Below are 23,215 nucleotides of genomic sequence, written 5' to 3' on the forward strand. Positions count from 1 at the left end.
AGATGAACAAATTTGACGTGGAAAAAGTTGAGAGAAAATAACCACAGAATCCATGAAGCTATTTATAAAGTCACCTTTTCAGGGTATAATTGCACTTCTGTCTGCATCTTATCCCTCTGTCTTATGCCTTCAACACACTTCACCTCATTACCTCCTTTGTCATGCATCAAACAACTGAAAATGCAACATTGAACCAAAGCACCATAGATGAAGCTAAAATGTACTTACTGACTCTCGTTAATTTCCAGTGCTGGCCCGCAGAGCTGTGCTAGAAAATGTCAGTGATTCCATCAAAGAAGTGCTGAGAGTTCAGTTCAGGCGATCAGTAGAACTGGAGGTAAGTGGTACCAAATGTGTATGTTCTTTGCTTAGTATAATGCTATAGCATGGTGTGCTTTTGTTTTTGTTTGTAATTTTCCTATATAAAATAATTAAAAATACAAAAACCTGGTGATTCTAAAGCACAGAGGAATTTTGTTTGAGGTTAAACAGGAATACCATATACATAAAACATCTTTTCTTGCATTTTTAGTGCAAGTGTAACATGAATTGTTACTTACATTTTTATAATGTGACAGATTTAGGGAAGCGCGCCTTCCTTTCTGGCTGGAATAAGCAGTGCTCCCCCACAGCTCACCCTCTTTATTGGCTGCTGTGTTGAGAGCTCCCCCACCTGTTTAAATTCACTTGAACCCCTGCATAGATTAATATCGAAAGGTGAACTGAAAAGCTTATACTGTCTAAAATATCAGTTCAGGGCTCTGTCTTTCTCCAGTGCCAGCTGATGATATCCCAAGCACTTAAAACAAGGCAGGGAGCCTTCTCCATAGCTTGTGCTCATTTATGTTTTAGTGATATCAGTGCTTGCAGGAAAATGTGGAATCCTGAACTCAAGACTTGGTAGGCTGAAGAGCCTAGGAAATAATTTTAAGTTGTTAAATGTCATATTTAAGTCTACAGATAGGTAAGTCTGGGATATTCAGTAGTGTTTTTCCCTCTCTCCTCTGTGATGTTGAAGTTTGTGTTTTTGTTTTTTGTTTGTTTTAAAGGCTTAGACCTCCTCCAGGTTGGGGCGCAAATCAAGTTTGGGAATCATAGGACCTTGAGAGGTTATCTTGTCCAGTAGTCCCCTGCACCCATGGCAGGACTAAGTATTATTTAGACAATCCCTGACAGGTGTTTGGAGATTTTTAAGAGCAGGTTAGACCATGATGGAGATTCCACACCTTCCCTTGGCAATTTATTTCAGTTCTTAACTACCCTCACAGAAAATTTTTCCTAAAGTCCTTCTAAACCTCCCTTGCTGCAATTTAAGCCTGTTGTTCTTGTCCTATCCTCAGAGATTAAGAAAAACAATTCTTCTCCCTCTTCCTTGTAATAACTTTTTCTGTACTTGAAAACTGTTATCGTGTCCCCCCTCAGTCATCTCTTCTCCAGACTAAACAAACCCAATTTTTTCAATCTTCCCTCATAGTTCATGTTTTCTAGACCTTTAATCATTTTTGTTGCTCTTGTCTGGACTTTCTCCAATTTTCCACATTTTTCCTGAAATGTGGTGCCCAGAACTGGACACAATACTCCAGTTGAGGCCTAAGCGCCAGAGTAGAGCAGAAGAATTACTACTTGTCATCTTTATATAACGTTTCAACATGGTTCCCAAGACTAAAAAATGAGTGTAAATTGGGACTTATATTAAAGGCTGCATTAAGCAAAAAGTGCCCCCTTTTAAAAAAATTCTTTGACAGACCCTAGAAGTAGTTTTTTGGGTGGCAGACACAGTGCTGACTTTAGTCTCTGCACAATCAGATACTCTAAAATTTGAAATAATTACCATTGTTATGTAATGGTGGAAGAATCTGGCCCCTAAAGACTGAGTAAAGTTTAATTTACAGTTTATTACATAGGGTTCAATTGTATCTTTGTTCTGGGATGTTACATTTTGAGACTAATGGTAATTAACATAGTAATGCTAACAGTAACTCTTTGGGGCCAGCTCAGCTTAGCATTTTGGGTGTATTTCTGTTTACCTTAAGAATTACTGGCTTAGCTTTCTTTCATTCTTAACTATTATTGTTGACTCTACTGAATATTTTGAAGAATATTCAAAACATCTGCTGTTTATACTCAGTGTTGTCCATTCAGCAAACCAAGTTTTATAAACAAAGAGTTTTTCTCCAGCTTTCTGTTAATTTGACCATAATAGCTCAGCACAGATGCAACATCTCATTCTGTGCAAGATTTCTTTTTTAATTTTCCCAGTTTTCCTGGGTGGCTGAAGGCTTGTCTTAACTGCCTAGTTAACTTGAGTTATAGTAACTTGATTCCTGTCCACGTACACAAACCCTTAACTTGAGTGTAGTGGTGCTTGTAACTTGATGTTCCTGACCTGTTGCGGAGGGGGTAAGCTAAAGCTCAAGTTAACACAACCCTGTGTTAATCTGAGTGTATATATCAATTTAACTTGCAATGAAGACATAGCTTGAGGCACAAGAAGATCCAGCAGCTTGCCCCAAGGTCACAAAGGGAGTTAGTTACTCAGTTATCATTTGAATCTGGGATAATATTAACTCCTCAAGCCTTCATGCTTTCCTTATAATCATTGTTTAAAGAGAAACTGGCCCTACAACTGTACAGTTTTATACAGTCTAGCAAAGCCTCCCTTGATTGGATAAATCTCAGATGTGTTGACCATCAAGTTGTGTTGCAAGTGCAACCCATATGAAAGGTTTGTCTTTGCTGCAAAGTTATCTTGAGTTATAACTCAAGTTTTGTTTCTGTCTGCTCTCACAAATTTCTAGCTCGTGCACAGTGATGTTTTAAACTCAAGATAGCTGGACTTGTCAGGGTATTGGTTGAAGAATGAGTGCTGCTGATGCTCAAGCTACTGCATGCTGCCTGGATGCAGCTAGAGTCTGCTTGAGTGCTGACAGGTCTCTAATGCTGTCCTAGAATTCCCCTTGGGACCTTTGTTGTGTTTACCTACCTGCTCCCTGGTTCAGGACTGAAAGTTACCTCCAGCCAGTATAAATAGCCTGCTTTGCTTTTCAGACACTGCCTTAGAACGCAGCTTTCTGCACTTCTTCAGATCAGATGGCATCTGGTAAAGCACCCTAAGCATGCATCTAGCTGGCATTGTGGACCCTGTGGTGTGAAGCCAGTCAGAATGGCTTCAGATCCAGGACCAGACATCAAAAGTCTTATAATGCTACCTCCTCTAGTCCGTCTAGGGCTTCACGGGACTAGAGAAGATAAAATTCATGAAGAACCTGTACTGCCAGGCAAAGAACCACAAGTCCTAGCCTGATGATTCCCCTAGAATGTCCCCATTCTCTGAGGAGCTGCACTGGGTGTTCAGCAGTGTCCCAACCATGGAGCCTGAGTACACCCGACACCTCAAGGGCCCCCTGGAATGTGCGTGGGCTCAGAGGAGGAACGGGAGCCAGAGTTAGCACCAGCCACAGCAATCTCAGTTGAGGCAGAGCAGATGTTTGCCACATCCACTCACAGCCAGTCTGACCTCATTCAGTACTTCTAGGACCTGTTTGGGGAGGAGATGGAGAAAAGGACTGGGGAGAATGCTGCAGAGGAACCAGCATCACCTCAGTTGGGTAAGGGAGTGAGTGACTTGCCCTGGTTATGGCTGGGGGGGGATATGATAACATAAAGGGGCTGTTGTTGCCTGTTTAGGACCAATCGCTATTATTGTATGGGGGGTGTTGGGTGCTAGAGGGTAGGCTTTTATGTTATACTGGTTTCAGGTTCACTTGAGGGGTAAGGGGAGAAATATCATCCAACTGGACATGTTCCCCCATGCAGTATTCATCTTGGACTGTACAAGATTTTAAACATGCAAGCAGTGATTTTTTTTTGTGGTGCATACCCCTGCAGGTGTGCCAGACCGTGGCTATTAATACAAGCCAAGCAATGGTTGCAGACACAGCAATGGGTGTGAGACGAGCATGTCTGCAGAATGCGTGTACGGCGATGTGTTTTTTCTCACACTACCCTAGTATTATGTTTTTGGAGGCAGCCAAAGCTTTAAAAAACAAAACACTAGCCTAGGAAATAAGTCTATTGCATGGTCTTTGTCAGTATTAAATCCAGAGCACTTGCAAAGTCTCTTGGAAATATTGGTCTGTGGTCTGGCTGCCAGAGTGGAAGGGGGTAGATTGCAAAGCCACATCTGTGATAGTTCTGTTTTACTGCCTCTAGTTCAGCATCCTGTTTATGTTGTCCCAGATTAGTTCACTAGTCCCCAGTCCCCAGTCATCAGTCTGCCCATCACTCGCCAGATGATGAAACAGCTTCCTGGCATAGATAGGTGGTTATCTTCCAGAGTCCTGGAACACCTGATCAGTGATCTCAGACAGGTTCACCTCTTCCATTGCCAGCACAGTTTGCAATAACAGTACTGTCATGGGGTTAATGTTCTGTCGTCCCAGGCCTGTCCCTAACCCCCCTTTTAAAAAATGAAAAAAAAAATTGTGTGACTGTATAAAGCGTTTGCCATTGTCGGGGGACAGGGGACGGAACGCTGGAACTGAGCAGCTTCAGAGTAGAGAAATGCAAAGATGGAGGACAGGGCTGGCTTTAGGAAGTGTGGGGCCCAATTCAAACATTTTTGGCGGGGCCCCGGCAGGGATGACTTTAAAAAAAAAAAACATAAAAAAAAGCCTTTCATTTCTTAGCAACTGGTTTCCTATAAAAAGTTCTGATTTAAGGGATGTATGTATTTTTTGTATCAATCGGGTTACCATACGTCTGTATCTTCCTGCCGGATGGCGATTTAAGAACCAAAAAGCCTGACATGTCCAGGAAAATACGGCTGTATGTTAACCCTACCTAAAGTTCTTTTTAAAAAAGATGGGCCTGAACTAGAAATGAGCTCTGTTTCATATGTGTGGGTCCCCACTACTCCCTGGGGGTGTGCTAGAGTGACCAGATGTCCCGATTTTATAGGGACAGTCCCCAATTTTTGGGTCTTTTTCTTATATAGGATCCTATTACTGCCCACCCCTGTCCCGAGTTTTCACACTTGCTGTCTGGTCACCCTAGGATGTGCACATGTGTGGGTCCCAGCTGCTCCCTGCCCCCCTCATTGAAGCAGGTGTGCAGGGTTACTGCCCTGGGAACTGCAGGGCACCAGTGGACATGGGGCTGGCTGGAGGCAGGACAGGGGCTGACTGGAGGTAGGATCTGGCTGCAGGCAGGGCAAGGGGTGCGGGGCTGGCTGGAGACAAGGGTTTGTGGGGTGGGCTGGCTGGCTTCAGGCAGGGCCACAGGGGGGTGCAGCGTGGGTTGGCATGGCTGGAGACAAAGGAGTGCAGGACTGGCTGGCTTCAGGCAGGGGGATGCGGCAGGGGTTGGCTGGAGACAGGGCAGGGGGTGTATGGCTGGTGCGGGCAGGGCAGGGGGTCCAGGGCTGACTGCAGACAGGAACTGGTGCGGGCAGGGCAGGGGGTGCAGGGCTGGCTGCAGACAGGAACTGGTGCGGGCAGGGCAGGGGGTGCAGGGCTGGCTGCAGACAGGAACTGGTGCGGGCAGGGCAGGGGGTGCAGGGCTGGCTGGAGGCAGGGCAGGGGGTGCAGGGCTGGCTAGAGATGGGCTGGCTGCAGGCAGCGGGTGCAGGGCTGGCTGCTGATGAACTAGTGCAGGCAGGGCAGGGGTGCAGGGCTGGTGCGGGCAGAGAGTGCAGCAGGGGCTGGCTGCAGGTGAGGGTGCAGGTACAGCTCACCCTGTACGGTGAGTGCCCCCTCCTCCTCCCTCCCCCCAGGGTAGCAGCAGCAGCCCGGGGCTCAGGGGCTATTTAAAGGGCCTGAGGCTCCCCTGCTTCTACCACCCCGGCCCTTTAAATAGCCACAGGAGCCCTGGGGAAGCGGCGGGGCTCCAGCAGCTACTTGAAGGGCCGGGGCGGTAGAAGCAAGCGAAGCTCCGGACTTTCTAAATAGCCCCCAGAGCCCCGCAGCCCTACCCCAGGGCTCCAGTAGTGGGGCTCTGGTGGCAATTTAAAGGGCCTGGGGCTCCAGCCCCTGCTGGGAGCCCCAGGCCCTTTAAATTGCCCCCTGGGAAAGCCAGGCCACCCCAGTACAGCACACCGGCCCGTACGCCGTACTGGGGCCTGGGCGCAGGGCCCTCTTAGGGGCAGGGCTCGATTCAGGGGAATTGGTTGAATTGGCCTAAAGCCTGCCCTGATGGAGGACAGTGAATGCCAAGGAGGTAAAAGTTGTGACTTTTCCCTCGCTGTGAAGTTAAAGGGGAGAAACTTTTCTTTTTTTCCCCCTCTGGGCAGAAAAATAATGTATTGTTTTTTAGGACCATCTGCCCCAGTGCAGGTGAGACATCCACCTAGGAGACCACTGACTGTGAACACCAGGGTCCAGAACCTCTGAAACAGAAGAAAAAGGATAAAGGACAACCTGCTGCACAGGGACTTTGTCCGTAGATGAGACTGCCTTTTTGAGCTCCTAGGGAGATGATAGAACAGGATTGGCAGAACCAGGCTGCAGCTGAGGGGTGCTGGAGAGGAAGAAGGTGGCTGCAGACAACATCACCCATGATTATACCATGAGGGAGCAGGACCATGAGGAGTAGAGGGATCTGTCAGAGCACCTGCTGGAACTGGTGGTCAGCAGGTTTCAGTACAACTTGGGTCTGGATCCTGTCCAGGTCAGCCTCCTGCTATTGCCTCCCCTCCACACTAACATATCCTGCAGCCAGTGACCTCTGCATAAGGGATAACCCAGTCCATAGATGAGAGGGAGGGCACATGGTCAGCTGTACCCTGCGCACACTGCCCTGTGCAGACACAGCAGAGTGACAGCAAGTACTCTGACGATGTGCAATTTCATTACACGGGATGTGGTACTGCACCTCCTGTGCACTGGACTGCCTTCTGACAGCTGCACTGGCACTGTTAGTCTTTCAATAAAATCTTTTGCTGTACAGTCCCTTGATGTGTAAGTACTTTGAGAACAAGACAGAGCGGAACCGTATTGAACTGCCTTGAGTGCAGGGGACTGGACTAAATGGCCTAGTGAGGTCCCTTCCAGTCCTACACTTCTATGATTTTAATACTCTCATAGCTTGACAATACATATACAAGCACGTGATTCTCATATAAGTGCAGTCCATTACAGTAAATGCTTACCTATCTTATTTTCACCTTCCAAACCAAGGAGTCCATTACTTCCCTATCTCTTCCAGGCCCAACCTTAGCTGATGCACATTGTATCTGTGCATCAGATGCCTGTGCCAGACTTGTAAAGCAGTGTGTTCATTGCCCCAGTCTTGCCCAAAGTATTCCCTCTTAACCTCACATATGTTGTGCAGAACACAACATACCCCAATGACATGAATGGTTTTATAGAAGCTGCAGTCTAAATGGTTTGTAAGCAACATTATCTGACCGTCAGTCAGCCAAATATACCACCATCCTGCAGCTGCACATGGTATAAATGAACCTTCCGCCAGATGTCCTCACATCTGGGCAGGGCTTCATGAGCCAGGGCAATAGAGGATAAGCTGGTTTGTCAAAGTAACAGAGGACACAGACATCCTATTGATATCCCACTGGGTGGGAATAAAGTCCCCGCTTGTCAAATTTCAAAAAGGCAGAATGTCCGAAATGCACTGGCATCATGCTCCCTGGCTGTGAATCCCATGAAATTGCATGTGAACCTCCCTCTGCAGTCAGCCAAGGACGACTGAACAATGGAGTAGTATGCTTTCTGGTTTAGGTAATCATGCAGTCCTTGTGGAGCATGCAGATAATGGGCACACTTGTACCACCAATGATGCCAGCACTGTTCAGGTAGCCAATTTGTTTGAAGACTGCTATTATTTCATGAACATTTCCAGTCTTCACCAAACTATAATTCACTAAAGCTATAATTGCTTTGCAAACCTCCATCACCACAGCACTAATGATTGACCTCCTGTTGCCAAACTGATTAGCCACTGACCTGCATCAGTCTGTGGTCGCCAGCTTCCAGAGAGCAATAACAACACACTTCCATACTAGTACGGCCTGTCTCATCTGCTTATCCTGCCTTTAAAGTGCTGGGAAAAGCTCTTCATACACCTCCAGGAAGGTGGTAAAAGTTCTGTGTCCACTGCTGGTCATCCCAGGTCTGCGTTACATTGCAGTACTGCCTCTTGGTGCTTTGGAGCAGCTGGTCAGCATAAAGAGTTTTCTCAGGTATGACAGTCTGCATGAGCTGCTCCCCAGAAGACCTAACACCTCACTTGGCTCATTACAGCACCTGCGTAGGGTGACCTGATGCCCCATTTTTAAAGGGAAAGTCCCGTTTTTTGGGGCTCTTTGGGTTAATAGGTTCCTATTCACCACCACCACCCCCCCGTCCTGTTTTTTGCCACAGTTGCTATCTGGTAACCTTACACCTGTGTGCATGCAGTAATTTTAGTATAGCTAGAGTTACCTTTGCAGTGTGGTTACCGTCACCCAAGGTAGGCTAGCTCAAGTGGAGAAATTCAAATGTTGTAACTTGAGTTAACTCTGAAGTGAAGACCTATCTTAAGAATGTGGATCTTTGTCGCCATCTGGTAGCTGGTCCACATAAGAGGTTTATGAGTTTCTGCAACATTATTTAGTCCTATGGTTTAAATGGTAGAAGTTCATCATTTTAACTGTCTAGGTCCTGGATTCAAATCCCTCTGTTAGCCTAAGCAATTGGTTTTAGAAGGCTCCTCTATCTTCCTGGGCTTTTTCAAGGAGGATAGTGATGTGGATTAAGGTGATATGGTATGGTGTGTTAATGGTGGCTGTCTAGGTTTCTGGTAAACTCTTTAATCGGATTATTTATTTTTGCTAATTGTGAGTAGTTATGACTGGCAACTACTATTATTTGTTTATATACTTTACATTGTATGTATATTAATAGTTGGTGTAGCTTGGAATAGGCATTTCTGCAGTAGATCTGCAGAATAAATCATTTTGAAATTAAATGTCCTTTCTCTTCTCCATTTAGATGAATCCAGTGATTCCAAACTATGGGCCATATCCTCACCTGCTGTAAGTCTGTATGGCTGAATTGAAGTCAAAGGTTCACTTCAGTGGACCTACACTGATTTACACTAGCTGAGAACTGGCCCTGTATGTTTCAGTAATATGAGAAACTTCTGCTGGTATGATGTCAACTGCAATAAAACCAAACATATTGCTAAATATTTGTAAGATGACTGGAGTAAACATTTGATATCCTGTCCTTTTATGATTTTTCTCTTTGAAATTCATTCCTTTCATGTCCACTATTGCCTTGCAGAGCTCCTGATAGGATATATTGGCCCTAAGGCTGCTACGAGTCAGCTCTTCTTATAAATAATGCAGCTAGTCTTCCGAGCCTTGGTTCATCATTTGCAAATTCTTTCTAATCAAAGGCAGAGAATATCTCTGTAGAATAAGTCATGCTTACGTTGCCCTAGAAGAGTATTATCGTATGTGTTTTCTCTTAGGCCTGGTCTACACTACGCATTTAAACCGATTTTGGCAGCGTTAAACCGATTTAACGCTGTACCCGTCCACACGACGAGGCCCTTTATATCGATATAAAGGGCTCTTTAAATCGGTTTCTGTACTTCTCCCCGACAAGAGGAGTAGCGCTAAAATCGGTATTGCCATATCGGATTAGGGTTAGTGTGGCCGCAAATCGACGATATTGGCCTCCGGGCAGTATCCCACAGTGCACCACTGTGACCGCTCTGGACAGCAGTCTGAACTCGGATGCACTGGCCAGGTATACAGGAAAAGCCCCGCGAACTTTTGAATTTCATTACCTGTTTGGCCAGCGTGGAGCTCTGATCAGCACAGGTGACCACGCAGAGCTCATCAGCACAGGTAGCAATGCAGTCTCCTGAGAATCGAAAAAGAACTCCAGCATGGACCGCACAGGAGGAACTGGATCTGATCGCTATATGGGGAGAGGATTCAGTGCTAACAGAACTCCGTTCCAAAAGACGAAATGAAAAAATATTTGAAAAAATTTCCAAGGCTATGATGGCCAAAGGCCACACCAGGGACTCAGGGCAGTGCAGAGTGAAAGTTAAGGAGCTCAGACAAGCCTACCAGGAAACCAAAGCAGCAAACGGAAGGTCCGGGGCAGGGCCGAAAACATGCCGCTTCTACGCTGAGCTGCATGCAATTTTAGGGGGCTGCACCACCACTACCCCACCCCTGTCCATGGATTCCGAGGTGGGGGTTGTAATCTCAATCATGGCTGAGGATTCTGCAGAGGGGGAAGAGGAGGAGGAGGAGGAGGACGACCTTGCAGCGAGCACACAGCACTCTGTTAGCCCCTACAGCCAGGAGCTTTTTGTAACTCAGACAGAATTACCCTCCCAGCCCTCCCAAGCCACTAGCCCAGACAGTGAAGCCATGGAAGCGACCTCTGGTGAGTGTACCTTTGTAAATATACAACATGGTTTAAAAGCAAGAGTTTTTTAATGATTGATTTGCCATGAGGGCTTGGGATGCATTCGCGGCCAGTAAAGTTACTGGAAAAGTTTGTTAAAATGTCTGGGGATGGAGTGGAAATCCTCCAGGGACATCTCCATGAAGCGCTCCTGGAGGTACTCCAAAAGCCTTTGCAAAAGGTTTCTGGGCAAGGCAGCCTTGTTCCTTCCACCGTGGTAGGACACTTTACCACGCCATGCATGTAGCAAGTAATCGGGTATCATTGCATGACAAAGCATAGCTGCGTATGGTCCCAGTGATTGCTGGCATTCAAGAAACATCAGTTCTTTATCTCACTCTGTTATCCTCAGCAAAGTGATATCGTTCATGGTAACCTGGTTGAAAGTCAGGAATTTAATTAAGGGGACAGAGATGGACATTTTCCTACTGGGCTGTTGCTTAAAAGAAATCCTTCCTTGCACGTAGCCAAGCAGGGGGAGGGGAGGAAGGATAGCGCTAAGCTTTTTTGCATTTGGCTAGCAGGAATCGTCCCAGCTACCAGCCAAGCCGTGGGGGGAGGGGTAAAGCAATCATCCTAGAGAATTGGATGGGGGGCTTGGCTTCTGCTGCTGCATGTTAACAGGAAGAAGCATCAGAGGGCACTGTGTATATGAAGGCTGGAGAAGCCAAAGACAATGTCTTACCATGTCCGCATGCAAGCTGAATTGTGATGCCCAGACCTGCGTCTGTGAGATCTGTAACACCAGAGCCGCAGGCACTCAATATTAAGATGCAAAATGCGACCTTGTAGTGAAATCACATGTGCTATGTAAGGTGAATAGTGTTGTTCACTGTGAAACAGTTTAACCATTGTTCTGTAAAATGTATCTTTTTAAATACTTCTCTCCCTTTTTTCCCTCCCTCATGCAGCTGCACATTTTTCAAGCCTCCCTACTCCATCCCGAAGGCTCTGTCAGATAAGGTGGAGGAAAAAGAAGAGGCAAGACGAAATGTTCTTGGAAATCATGGAAGCAACCCGCAATGAAAGAGCTCATCTGAATGACTGAAAGGACGTGGTAGCAAAGTACAGGAAAGATGCCAGTGAACATGAGGATAGGAGGGACCAACATGAGGATAGGAGGGACCAACATGAGGATAGGAGAGACGCTCGAGATGAGAGGTGGTGGCAGGAAGATCAGCGGTGGCGGGATGCAACGCTGGAGCTGCTGCATGATCAAACTGATATCCTCCGACGTCTGGTGGATCTTCAGGAAGAGCAGCGAGGTCACAGAGTGCCCCTGCAGCCCCTGTGTAACCACCTTCACCACTCACCATGTTCCATGTCTTCCTCACCCAGATGTGTAAGAATGCGTGGGGGAAGGCTTCGTGCACCCGCCCACTCCACCCCAGTGGACAGTCCAACCAAAAGGCTGTCATTACATTGAAATGTATTTAATGGCCTTTTCCTTCCCTCCTATGCTCCTCCCAAACCACACCCGGGATACCTTGTCAGTTCTCTGCTTCTTTTTATAATTACTTTTTAATAATGAATACATGATTTTTAAACGATAGTGACTTTATTTCCTTAAGCAAGCTGTAATCGAAGGGGGAGGGTGGGTTGCTTACAGGGAAGGAGTCAATAAAGGGGGGGCGTTCATGAAGGGGAAACAAACACAGCAGTCACACCGTACCCTGGCCCGTGATGAAACTCGTTTTCAAAGCTTCCATGATGCGCACCTCTTCCTGGTGTGCTCTTCTAATCGCCCTGGTGTCTGGCTGCGCGTAATCAGTGGCCAGGTGATTTGCCTCAGCCTCCCACCCTGCCATGAAGGTCTCCCCCTTACTCTGACAGAGATTGTGGAGCACACAGCAAGCAGCAATAACAAAGGGGACATTGGTTTGGCTGAGGTCTGAGCGAGTCAGTAATGTGCGCCAGCGCGCCTTTAAACGGCCAAATGCACATTCTACCACCATCCTGCACTTGCTCAGCCTGTAGTTGAACAGCTCCTGACCACTGTCCAGGCTGCCTGTGTATGGTTTCATGAGCCATAGCATCAAGGGGTAGGCTGGGTCCCCCAGGATAAGTATAGGCATTTCAACATCCCCAACTGTTGTTTTCTGATCTGGGAAGTAATTCTCTTGCTGCAGCAGTTTAAACAGAGCAGTGCTTCTGAAGATGCGAGCGTCATGAACCCTTCCTGGCCATCCCACGTGGATGTTGGTGAAACGTCCCTTGTGATCCACCAGTGCTTGCAGCACCATTGAAAAGTACCCCTTGCGGTTTATGTACTGGGTGCCCTGGTGCTCCGGTGCCAAGATAGGGATATGGGTTCCATCTATCGCCCCCACACTGTTAGGGAATCCCATTGCAGCAAAGCCATCCACTATGACCTGCACGTTTCCCAGAGTCACAACCTTTCATAGCAGCAGCTTAATGATTGCTTTGGCTACTTGCAGCACAGCAGCCCCCACAGTAGATTTTCCCACTCCAAATTGATTCCCGACTGACCGGTAGCTATCTGGCGTTGCAAGCTTCCAGAGGGCTATTGCCACTCGCTTCTCCACTGTGAGGGCTGCTCTCATCTTGGTATTATGGCGTTTCAGGGCAGGGGAAAGCAAGTCACAAAGTTCAAAGAAAGGGCTCTTATGCATGCGAAAGTTTCACAGCCACTGGGCATCATCCCAAACCCGCAAAACTATGCGGTCCCACCAGTCTGTGCTTGCTTCCCGGGCCCAAAATCAGCGTTCAGTGGCCAGAACCTGCCCCATTAGCAGCAGGATCTCCAAAGCACAGGGGCCCGCGGTTTGAGATAATTGTGTCCATGTCCTCATCACTCTCGTCTCCGCTCTGCCGTAGCCGCCGCCGCCTCCTCACCTGGCTTTGCACGCAGGGCCGTAGCAACAAAGAACGTGGCCCCCTCCGAACATATGTCTGGGGCCCCTTACAATGCAGAAACTGGAATGCAGTATTTATTTTATACAATATACAGGGTTCATATTGTGTATACATAGGCCTACAGTGTACATGTATTCCGTATTTATGCAAAGCGCTTCTTTCGAGCCTTGTTCTCTGCAAATTGGTTAATCAATGCGTCATAGTCCAGAGATCTGGCAATCTTGTTTTCGATTGAGATAACTGCAAGCGCAGAAAGCCTGTCATCTGTCATGATTGAGTGCAGGATGTTCTTGATCAGTTTCATTCTGCTGAAGCTCCTTTCAGCACCAGTGACAGTAACTGGTGTGGTCAGAAGAATTCTGATGCGAATGCAAAGATTCGGATATATCTCCTGAAGGCTGTTCTTGTATATGTACGTTAAAAAATTGTTTGCCGTGACAAGTCCTCTCTCTTTCTCGATGACATAAATAAAACGATTCAATTCCATTATGAGTTCGTTGGCATCAATGTCTCCCATTTTTCTTTCAAAATTTTTGCTGTGATTCTCCAGTTCATTTTCTCTGTAACACTGCTTCAGGCTGTTAGCGTTGTACAGAAATCCAAACAACTTATATCACTCCATGAGATGGTCAGATCTCAACAAAACAGAAGATATGGCCTGATCAGTGAGAACAACAAAGAACTGCAATTTGAATTTTTCTTTGGCAGAAAGACGACTCGAATCATCAGCACATTCGTAATCAAACATTCTCTTCTTACGTCGCACCTTGGTTTCTGGAAGCACCTGCTCAATACCCATATGCTCTGCTATTTCACGTGCATTTGTGAGTACAGAGTTATATCCTGTATTTCGATAGTCTTCCAAAAACTTCATTGTAGCACCGACTTCTGCCTGCAGTACGTCAATTGACACATCTGGTGACTGAATTAATTTGCTGGTTTTATTGACGTGAAATAGTATATCGTACCACGTGTACACAGTCAGAACAAAAGGCCACGTATTAACATGGTCTAAAAGCGCACTGGCTTCTGTTGCTGTATTGCCATCTTTCTTTTCGAGCACATATTCTCGCAAAGATGACAAAGCATTGCACAATTCTTCAAGGTGATAATGCAATGGCTTCACAGCATCAATTCTCGACTCCCCAACGAGTGTCCGATAACCCTTTAACAGATATTGGCATATGTTCTTGAAGTATATCCCGACGTGAAGGTGAAGAAGAAAAGATAATGTATATTCTGTTAATCATATTTCGATGACTTTGCCGCGTCTGAGATCACAAGATTCCAAGTGTGAGCTCCACATGGTACATACAAGGTACGGTCATTTATTTCTAGCATGCGGGCTTGAACTCCTTTATTCTTTCCTCTCATATTTGCGCCGTTATCATAAGCTTGGCCTCTCATGTCAGCAATGTCTATTCCTAAGTTGTTTGCCTTTTCAAGAAACGCTTCCAATAAGCCCTCGCCAGTTGTATCATGAACATTAAGAAAACCAACAAACGCTTCACGAATATTGACACCATCTTCACCGTTGCATTCAACAAAGCATAACACCACAGACATCTATTCTTCATGTGACACGTCGGGAGTACAGTCCAAAATAACTGAATAATATTTTGCTTTTTTAAACTGCGCTATGTTGGCCTCTTGAATGTTACTGGCAACAAGTTGAATCAGCTCGTTTTGGATCTGTGGACTGAGGTACTGAACATGTGTCTCTGCCTTCTTAATCCTCTGTAAAAGTCGCTGAGGACAGTAGCATACTTTGCAAGCAATTCAAACAGTCCCAAAAAGTTGCCATTCGAAGGATCGCCGAGCTTTTCATTACTTCCTCGAAATGCCAAGTTTCTTTCGGACAAGAAAATAACGACATCAACCATGCGTTTGACAACATTTCTCCAGAAATCTTTATTTCAGAAAAGCCTGCAATTCGAGTTGGTCAATAGATGTACGGTTTACTATGCCTGACGGAAGGTCAAACCATTTCACCATACAGTCTTGATGACCTTTGCCTGTTTCATGCTGCTGAAGTCTTTTTGACAGTGCTTTCCAAGCAGATGTTCCACGACGTAGCGATATGTCGCCAGTGCCAAATAATTTACAACAAAAACAAAAAATGGCATCTTTCTGAACTGAGTACATTAACCATGAACGTCTTATTTTCTCGCCATTTGCCATGGTTCGATAGAAATGAGTACTTGTGAACCTCCGTCTTTCCTCGTTAAATGGAAATTCATAACTTTCATTCTGCTGCGGTGGGCCACGTGCAACAATGTCACACACTTGCCTGTCCGATATTATAGACCGCCAATCTCCTGGATCATCAGTCAGTGGTTCAGATTCAGATACTTCTTTCCCAGCAGCAGCTGGAATATCTGTCACAGTTTGTTTGGTAGAACAACTGGCTTCACCTTCGACCTCACTTGAAGCACTTCTGGATACTTCTGGATACGATTCGTCGCTGCTAGCGCTGTCCGTTTCATGTGCCTGTACTTGTACGTTGGATTGCAGCACAAAATACGTTGACAACTTTGGAATTTTCTCAAGTTCCTTCTTGGCATCTTTTGCTGCCTGTCGTTTACTAGCTCCGCTCTTATACATTCTCTTAGACATCACAAAGCACCCTTCTGCGTTGGAAATGATAAACTAAACTACTAAATTAATAACATTTATCCACCGACCGCCATTATGAACGCAAATACACATTCTTTGAATGAGTCCAACTAAAATTCGAAACTGACCGACAGACAACTGATATAGCCAATAGCATTATGATGTATCATAATAACTTCATGGTTTTGTCAGTAAAACCGACATGGATTGTGCAATAGCGTCAATAAATGTCACTTACCTAGTTATACCTTACATTTTTTTTGCCACTTTTAGGGGCCCCCTTCCTTGCAGGGCCCCCTCCGGTCGGAGGGTACGGAGGGCGCTCACTACACCTCTGTTTGCAGGTCCCGGTTCAGCATAGACTGCACGAGAATGCGCGAGGTGTTTACAACGTCCACTATTGCGGTATTGATCTGAGCAGGGTCCATGCTTGCTGTGCTATGGCGTTTGCACAGTTCACCCAGGAAAAAAGGCGTGAAATGATTGTCTGCTGCTTTCACAAAGGGAGGGGTGAGGCTGTACCCAGAACCACCCGCGACAATGATGTTTGCCCCATCAGGCACTGGGCTCTCAACCCAGAATTCCAAGGGGCGGGAGAGACTGCGGGAACTATGGGGTAGCTATGGGATAGCTTCCCACAGTGCAACGCTCCAGAAATCGACGCTAGCCTCGGACTATGGACGCACACTGTCGAATTAATGTGCTTAGTGTGGCTGCGTGCACTCGACTTTATACAATCTGTTTTATAAAACCGGTTTATGTAAAATCGGAATAATCCCGTAGTGTAGACGTACCCTAAATGACGCATTGGGGGTGGCTGTTTTTAACTGCTTAAAGCTGAAGCATTCTTGCTTCCCTAGTCTACCAGAATAAAATTTCATGTTAGTAATGGAATAATGCCAAGGATGTTAGGCTTTAAAATTAACAGCTGTCCAATATAGTAACATATATTAATGACTACAATCATGCAGCTTTCTGAACAGATTCTTCCTTGGTGCTTAACTTAACCAAACAAACAAATCTGACTTTTTATTTTTTTTTTGGCAACAGTGTCATGAACTGGTTTATGTATAGTACAATTTGAGGTAAATTAGTGCATTTTGTTATTAATATTTCTTTTTTTACATCTCCTATTATAGCTTACAGATGTTTGATTTTTACAGGGTGATGCACAGTAAAATAGGAGGTGGCTTTGTTAAATTTAGTGTGGTAGCAAGGTATCCTTTACAAAAATAAAATGTTTGGCCTCAATTTGATGTAACTGCTGCTCAGCTGAAATATGAACAAATGTTAAACAGGAATTGAAAATGCTTTCTTTCAGCATTTGCAATCTGAATTCAGAAGAATCTGTCAACTCTGTGCTGCATAGGGCTTATGAGACTAGTTGATCAGTTCTGATTCCATCCTATGAAAGGCATATACAAATACACATTAGTCAGGTTATTATAGTATTTATTTATGTTTTAAGACTTCTTCTTATCCTGTTAGTGATTTAGGCCAAAATTTTCAAACTTGGCTATCTAAAGCTAGTCACTTAAATGATAGGTATCTGAATAAAAGTGGCCTTGTTTTCGGAAGTACTCTTGTGCCTCCCATTAATTTAAAAGCAGCAAAGAATCCTGTGGCACCTTATAGACTAACAGACGTTTTGGAGCATGAGCTTTTGTGGGTGAATACCCACTTCTTCAGATGCATGTGGTGGAAATTTCCAGGGGCAGGTATATATATGCTAGCAAGCAAGCTAGAGATAACGAGGTCAGTTCAATCAGGGAGGATGAGGCCCTGTTCTAGCAGTTGAGGTGTGAAAACCAAGAGAGGAGAAACTGGTTCTGTAGTTAGCAAGCCATTCACAGTCTTTGTTCAATCCTGAGCTGATGGTGTCAAATTTGCAGATGAACTGAAGCTCAGCAGTTTCTCTTTGAAGTCTGGTCCTGAAGTTTTTTTGCTGCAGGATGGCCACTTTAAGGTCTGCAATAGTGTGGCCAGGGAGGTTGAAGTGCTCTCCTACAGGTTTTTGTATATTGCCATTCCTAATGTCTGATTTGTGTCCATTTATCCTATTCCGTGGAGACTGTCCAGTTTGACCGATGTACATAGCAGAGGGGCATTGCTGGCATATGATGGCGTATATTACATTGGTGGATGTGCAGGTGAATGAACCAGTGATGGTGTGGCTGATCTGGTTAGGTCCTGTGATGGTGTCGCTGGTGTAGATATGTGGGCAGAGTTGGCATGGAGGTTTGTTGCATGGATTGGTTCCTGAGCTAGAGTTATTATGGTGCGGTGTGCAGTTACTGGTGAGAATATGTTTCAGGTTGGCAGGTTGTCTGTGGGCAAGGACTGGCCTGCCACCCAAGGCCTGTGAAAGTGTGGGATCATTGTCCAGGATGGGTTGTAGATCCTTGATGATGCATTGGAGGGGTTTTAGCTGGGGGCTGTATGTGATGGCCAGTGGAGTCCTGTTGGTTTCTTTCTTGGGTTTGTCTTGCAGTAGGAGGCTTCTGGGTACACGTCTGGCTCTGTTGATCTGTTTCCTTATTTCCTCGTGCGGGTATTGTAGTTTTGAGAATGCTTGGTGGAGATTTTGTAGGTGTTGGTCTCTGTCTGAGGGGTTAGAGCAGATGCGGTTGTACCTCAGTGCTTGGCTGTAGACAATGGATCGTGTGATGTGCCCGGGATGGAAGCTGGAGGCATGAAGGTAGGCATAGCGGTCGGTAGGTTTTCAGCAAGAAAGTTTTCCTACCGACCGCTATGCCTACCTTCATGCCTCCAGCTTCCATCCCGGACACATCACACGATGCTTTTACAGATCCAGACTAACACGGCTACCCCTCTGATACTTGACACCATTAATTTAAGTAAGATCTGTGCTTGTCACTTCTGAAATTTAGGCTGTTTTTGTTTAGGTGCCTAAATATGGTTTGAAAATATCACCTTTAGGATGTTAAGCTGTACATCCTTGCACACACAATAATTCGAAACATAAAAAGCTTTGCATTTCACTTTTAACACCTACTCGCCTTAGTAAGAGATCTTTGGGAAATAAATTTGCTTTCTAGGGATACTTTTTATTATCGGACACTTGGTCCAGTGGTGGTGGTGGTGAAGCATACTACTTAGACTTTTGTCTTGGGCCTGTAATGGTTCTCCTCTCACTACCTTCCTCCATCTCACACCCCTCAAAATCTTTCAAATTATTTTTCTTTTGGATTTATTGTCCACCTCCTACTATGATGAAGCACAAAAATGGACTCATTTGGTGTGTATTGACTGTTCAGACTAAATACTTTATGAAAAATTTGGGGGAGTTTGGGGGATAACAATTTTTTCTTCTCTGACCACTGAAGTGTCAGACTAGAGTACATCAGTATCAGTGCGAGCTGTGCTGGGCTGTTCTCCTTCTGCATGTTTTACTTTAGAATATGCCAAATAATTGCAGCTGCAGGATTGAAAATTCTGTTTCCTCTTTTTTTCTTGCTGCCTTCTTTTATAGGTAATAGACAACATTTCTCTGGCATTTCTTCCCTATTTCACAAACTGAAGCTGCTGAAAACATTTCTTCTTGAGATAAAAGAGTAAACTTCAGGCAAAATGGGTTGAAGTATCTGTTTATATTGAAATAATTTGAATGCTACAGATCTGGATCCATTTACAATAAAACCTGATGGCAGCACACTTTTTTGGCATCTAATTACAAGGAATATAGGGAGATCTGTATGTATCTGTCTTGAGACTGTATTTTTTCCCTTGATACTTGAGGTTGTTTCTTGCTGGGTTTTTTTTAAATCTTTTTTTAATAAATCTTGTTCATTTTGTTTATCAAAAAGAAGAAAAAGCTGTCTATTGTGTCGTTTGAAAATTATTTCTATTTATTTATGCTTCCATAGAGATCTCAATAAGAGACATATAAGCTAGGATTTGGTAGCACTGTGTGCTCTTCCACAAAGCTAATCCTCAGCTTCAAATTCTTCAGGGTAGCTCATCATTTGGGTAAGGTCTGGAGGGAGCTGGTGTCTCCCTCTGTCATAAACAGATAAGGAAGAGTTAATAGAACAGAAGTACTTCATATTCTTTTGTCTGTAAAGGGTTAACAAAATCAGCGAGCCTGGCTGTCACCTGACCAGAGGACCAATCAGGGGACAGGATACTTTCAAATCTTGAAGGAGGGAAGTTTTTGTGTGTGCTGTTAGTTTTTGGTGGTGGTTCTCTCTGGGTTCTCAGAGGGGCCAGACGTGCAACCAGGTTTCTCTCCATTCTCTCCGATACAGGCTCTTATAAATTCAGAATAGTGAGTACTAGGTAGCTAAAATGAGTTAGGCTTATGTTTGTTTTCTTTATTTGCAAATGTGTATTTGGCTGGAAGGAGTTCAAATTTGTATTTTGCTGAAAGGATTTTAATTTGTACTTGTATACTTAGGCTGGGAGGGTATTCCCAGTGTCTATAGCTGAAAGACCCTGTAACATATTCCATCTTAAATTTACAAAGAAAATTTTTACTGTTTTTCTTTCCTTAATTAAAAGCTTTTCTTGTTTAAGAACCTGATTGTTTTTTTTATTCTGGTGAGACCCCAGGGGACTGGGTCTGGATCCACCAGGGAATTGGTGGAGAGAAAGGAGGGAAGGGGGCGAGAGAGATTAATTTCTCTCTGTGTTAGGATTACTTTCTCTCTCAGGGAGAGTCTGGGAGGGGGAAAGAGAAGGAGGGGGGAAGGTGAATTTTCCTATCTGTTTTAAGATTCAAGGAGTTTGAATCACAGTGATCTTCCGGGGTAACCCAGGGAGGGGAAGCCTGGGAGAGGCAACGGTGAGGGAAAGGGTTTACTTTCCTTGTGTTAAGATCCAGAGGGTCTGGGTCTTGGGGGTCCCCGGGCCAGGTTTTGGGGTGAGCAGAGTGTACCAAGCACTGGAATTCCTGGTTGGTGGCAGCCCTACAAGTACTAAACTGGTAATTGAGCTTAGAGGAATTCATGCTGGTACCCCATCTTTTGGACGCTAAGGTTCAGAGTGGGGAATTATACCATGACACCCTCTGTAAAGATGTGGAAGTGTATCTGAAGTCTTAGGGCTCTGGTCTTGGCTTTTTGTGTAGAAACTGTGTCACAGTGTGATCATGTGTGGTAGATGGAGGGAACTGGGAGTGTGAAGAAGCAGCCGGGAAGTAGGTGTGTTGATTGGGTTAGAGGACACTTCCTCTTGGAGAAAGAAACACTGTAAAATACTCAAATTAAATCCTTCACCTTGTTTTTGTTTTAGATAATGTTGTTTGGATATACAAAAGTGCCTGATTTGAAACTTGCACTTGGTTTTATAGTAAATCCTCTATTTAGATCCTTATCTGTTATGTGATGGCTAGAGATCTTCAGAATAGACGGCTTAACTCTAGAATTATCTTCTGAAAGGAATAGCAGGAGATATATGAATTGTGGGAAGCTCCTATTGGTGATAGCTGTGCTGAAATAAGGGAGAGGAGTGTCTTCTGGGAAAAAAAGTGTACATATATATACACACACAAAATTGTATTATATCTATAAACTATATTGTGTGTATATTGCTTCCTGCATAAAACACACACACACACAGAGTCAATGGAATGTATACACTACCGTATGTGTGTCCAGTATGCAAGAAGCCATGCTGGTGATTCGGTAAGTAGCCAGTTATTGGAGGGCACTATAGATTCCATACCAACATCGTATAGAGGGCGAGATATTGTTCTGCCAGAGATGCTACATAAAACTGAAGTCCAGACCGCTTTGTGGCCATTTAAATTCCCACAGTACTTTTTGCAAAAGCAAAGATGAATGTACAGAACCAGTGGCTCTCAACCTTTCCAGACTACTGTACCCCTTTCATGAGTCTGATTTATCTTGCGTACCCCCAAGTTTCACCTCACTTAAAAACTACTTCCTTACAAAATCAAACCTAAAATACAAGTGTCACAGCACACTATTAATGACAAATTGCTTACTTTCTCAGTTTTACCATATAATTATTAAACAAATCAATTGGAATATAAATTTGTACTTACATTTCAATGGACAATATATAGAGCAGTATGAACAAGTCATTGTCTGTATGAAATTTTAGTTTTGTAATGACTTTGTTAATAGGTAGCTTATTGTAAAACTGGGCAAATATCTAGATGAGTTGATGTACTCCCTGGAAGATCTCTGGGTATCCCTAGGGGTACACATAACCCTGGTTGAGAACAACTGTACTGTACAACTTCTAACTGAGTCAGCTTAACAAAAGGGAAGATTCTCTTGTGATTACTCCACTGAAGTAGGAGTCTCTAGATAAAGGTTGTCAAGTATCAGAGGGTAGCCGTGTTAGTCTGGATCTGTAAAAGCAGCAAAGAGTCCTGTGGCACCTTATAGACTAACAGACGTTTTGGAGCATGAGCTTTCGTGGGTGAATACCCACTTCCTCAGATGCATGTAATGGAAATATCCAGGGGCAGTTGTATATATGTGTGCTAGCAAGCAAGCTAGAGATAACGAGGTCAGTTCAATCAGGGAGGATGAGGCCCTGTTCTAGCAGTTGAGGTGTGAAAACCAAGAGAGGAGAAACCAGTTTCTCCTCTCTTGGTTTTCACACCTCAACTGCTAGAACAGGGCCTCATCCTCCCTGATTGAACTGACCTCGTTATCTCTAGCTTGCTTGCTAGCACACATATATACAACTGCCCCTGGATATTTCCATTACATGCATCTGAGGAAGTGGGTATTCACCCACGAAAGCTCATGCTCCAAAACGTCTGTTAGTCTATAAGGTGCCACAGGACTCTTTGCTGCTTTTATAGATAAAGGTTCTATTCCCAGCTGTCTGACTTTGTATACTTCTCTTTCCTCAGCTGTAAAATTACAATATTTTCCTACCTGTTAGGGATCCGTTGCTTAATTTATCCATGTTGGTAAAGTGCTTCGGGATCATTAGATGGACTGTGAAATAGAGGTGTGAGGTATAGTTGCTAATATTGATGCTGATAATTTTATTTAATTTCTTTTCCATAGGTTTATAAAATTTCCCCCAAATTCTCTTTCTTGGTGACATCAGGTCCTTTTGTTTACACAGCAATAGCTGTCATAAATGTGCTTATGAACAGCAGCCTTCTACGTGGTCAGGCCCCTGTCATCTTGTCACTACAGCCTTCTTTCACCATGCCAGATCCCAGGTTCCAAGTTCACACAGGTGAGTTCTTGTTACTGTGCTTCACACTGTAGAGAGGGGGGAAAATAACTTAGTATTGAAACAGACTTTGATCTGGGAAGAAGGATGGTCTTGTGATTAATATA

General features: G+C 44.6%; 1 protein-coding gene across 4 annotated transcripts in view; it reads left to right on the forward strand.

Annotated features, from left to right (window-relative positions):
• The window catches only part of KIAA1549 (KIAA1549 ortholog), a 227,224-nt gene that overhangs the window by 119,572 nt on the left and 84,437 nt on the right, over positions 1 to 23,215 (forward strand). For all 4 annotated transcript variants that reach the window (XM_050945445.1, XM_050945451.1, XM_050945459.1 and 1 more), the window contains 2 exons: positions 249 to 337; positions 22,934 to 23,111. In XM_050945445.1, coding sequence (XP_050801402.1) covers positions 249 to 337; positions 22,934 to 23,111 — 267 coding nt within the window. The remainder of the gene's footprint in view (positions 1 to 248; positions 338 to 22,933; positions 23,112 to 23,215) is intronic.

The sequence above is a fragment of the Gopherus flavomarginatus genome, chromosome 1 (genome assembly GCF_025201925.1).
Source record: "Gopherus flavomarginatus isolate rGopFla2 chromosome 1, rGopFla2.mat.asm, whole genome shotgun sequence".
NCBI classification, from domain to species: domain Eukaryota; kingdom Metazoa; phylum Chordata; order Testudines; family Testudinidae; genus Gopherus; species Gopherus flavomarginatus.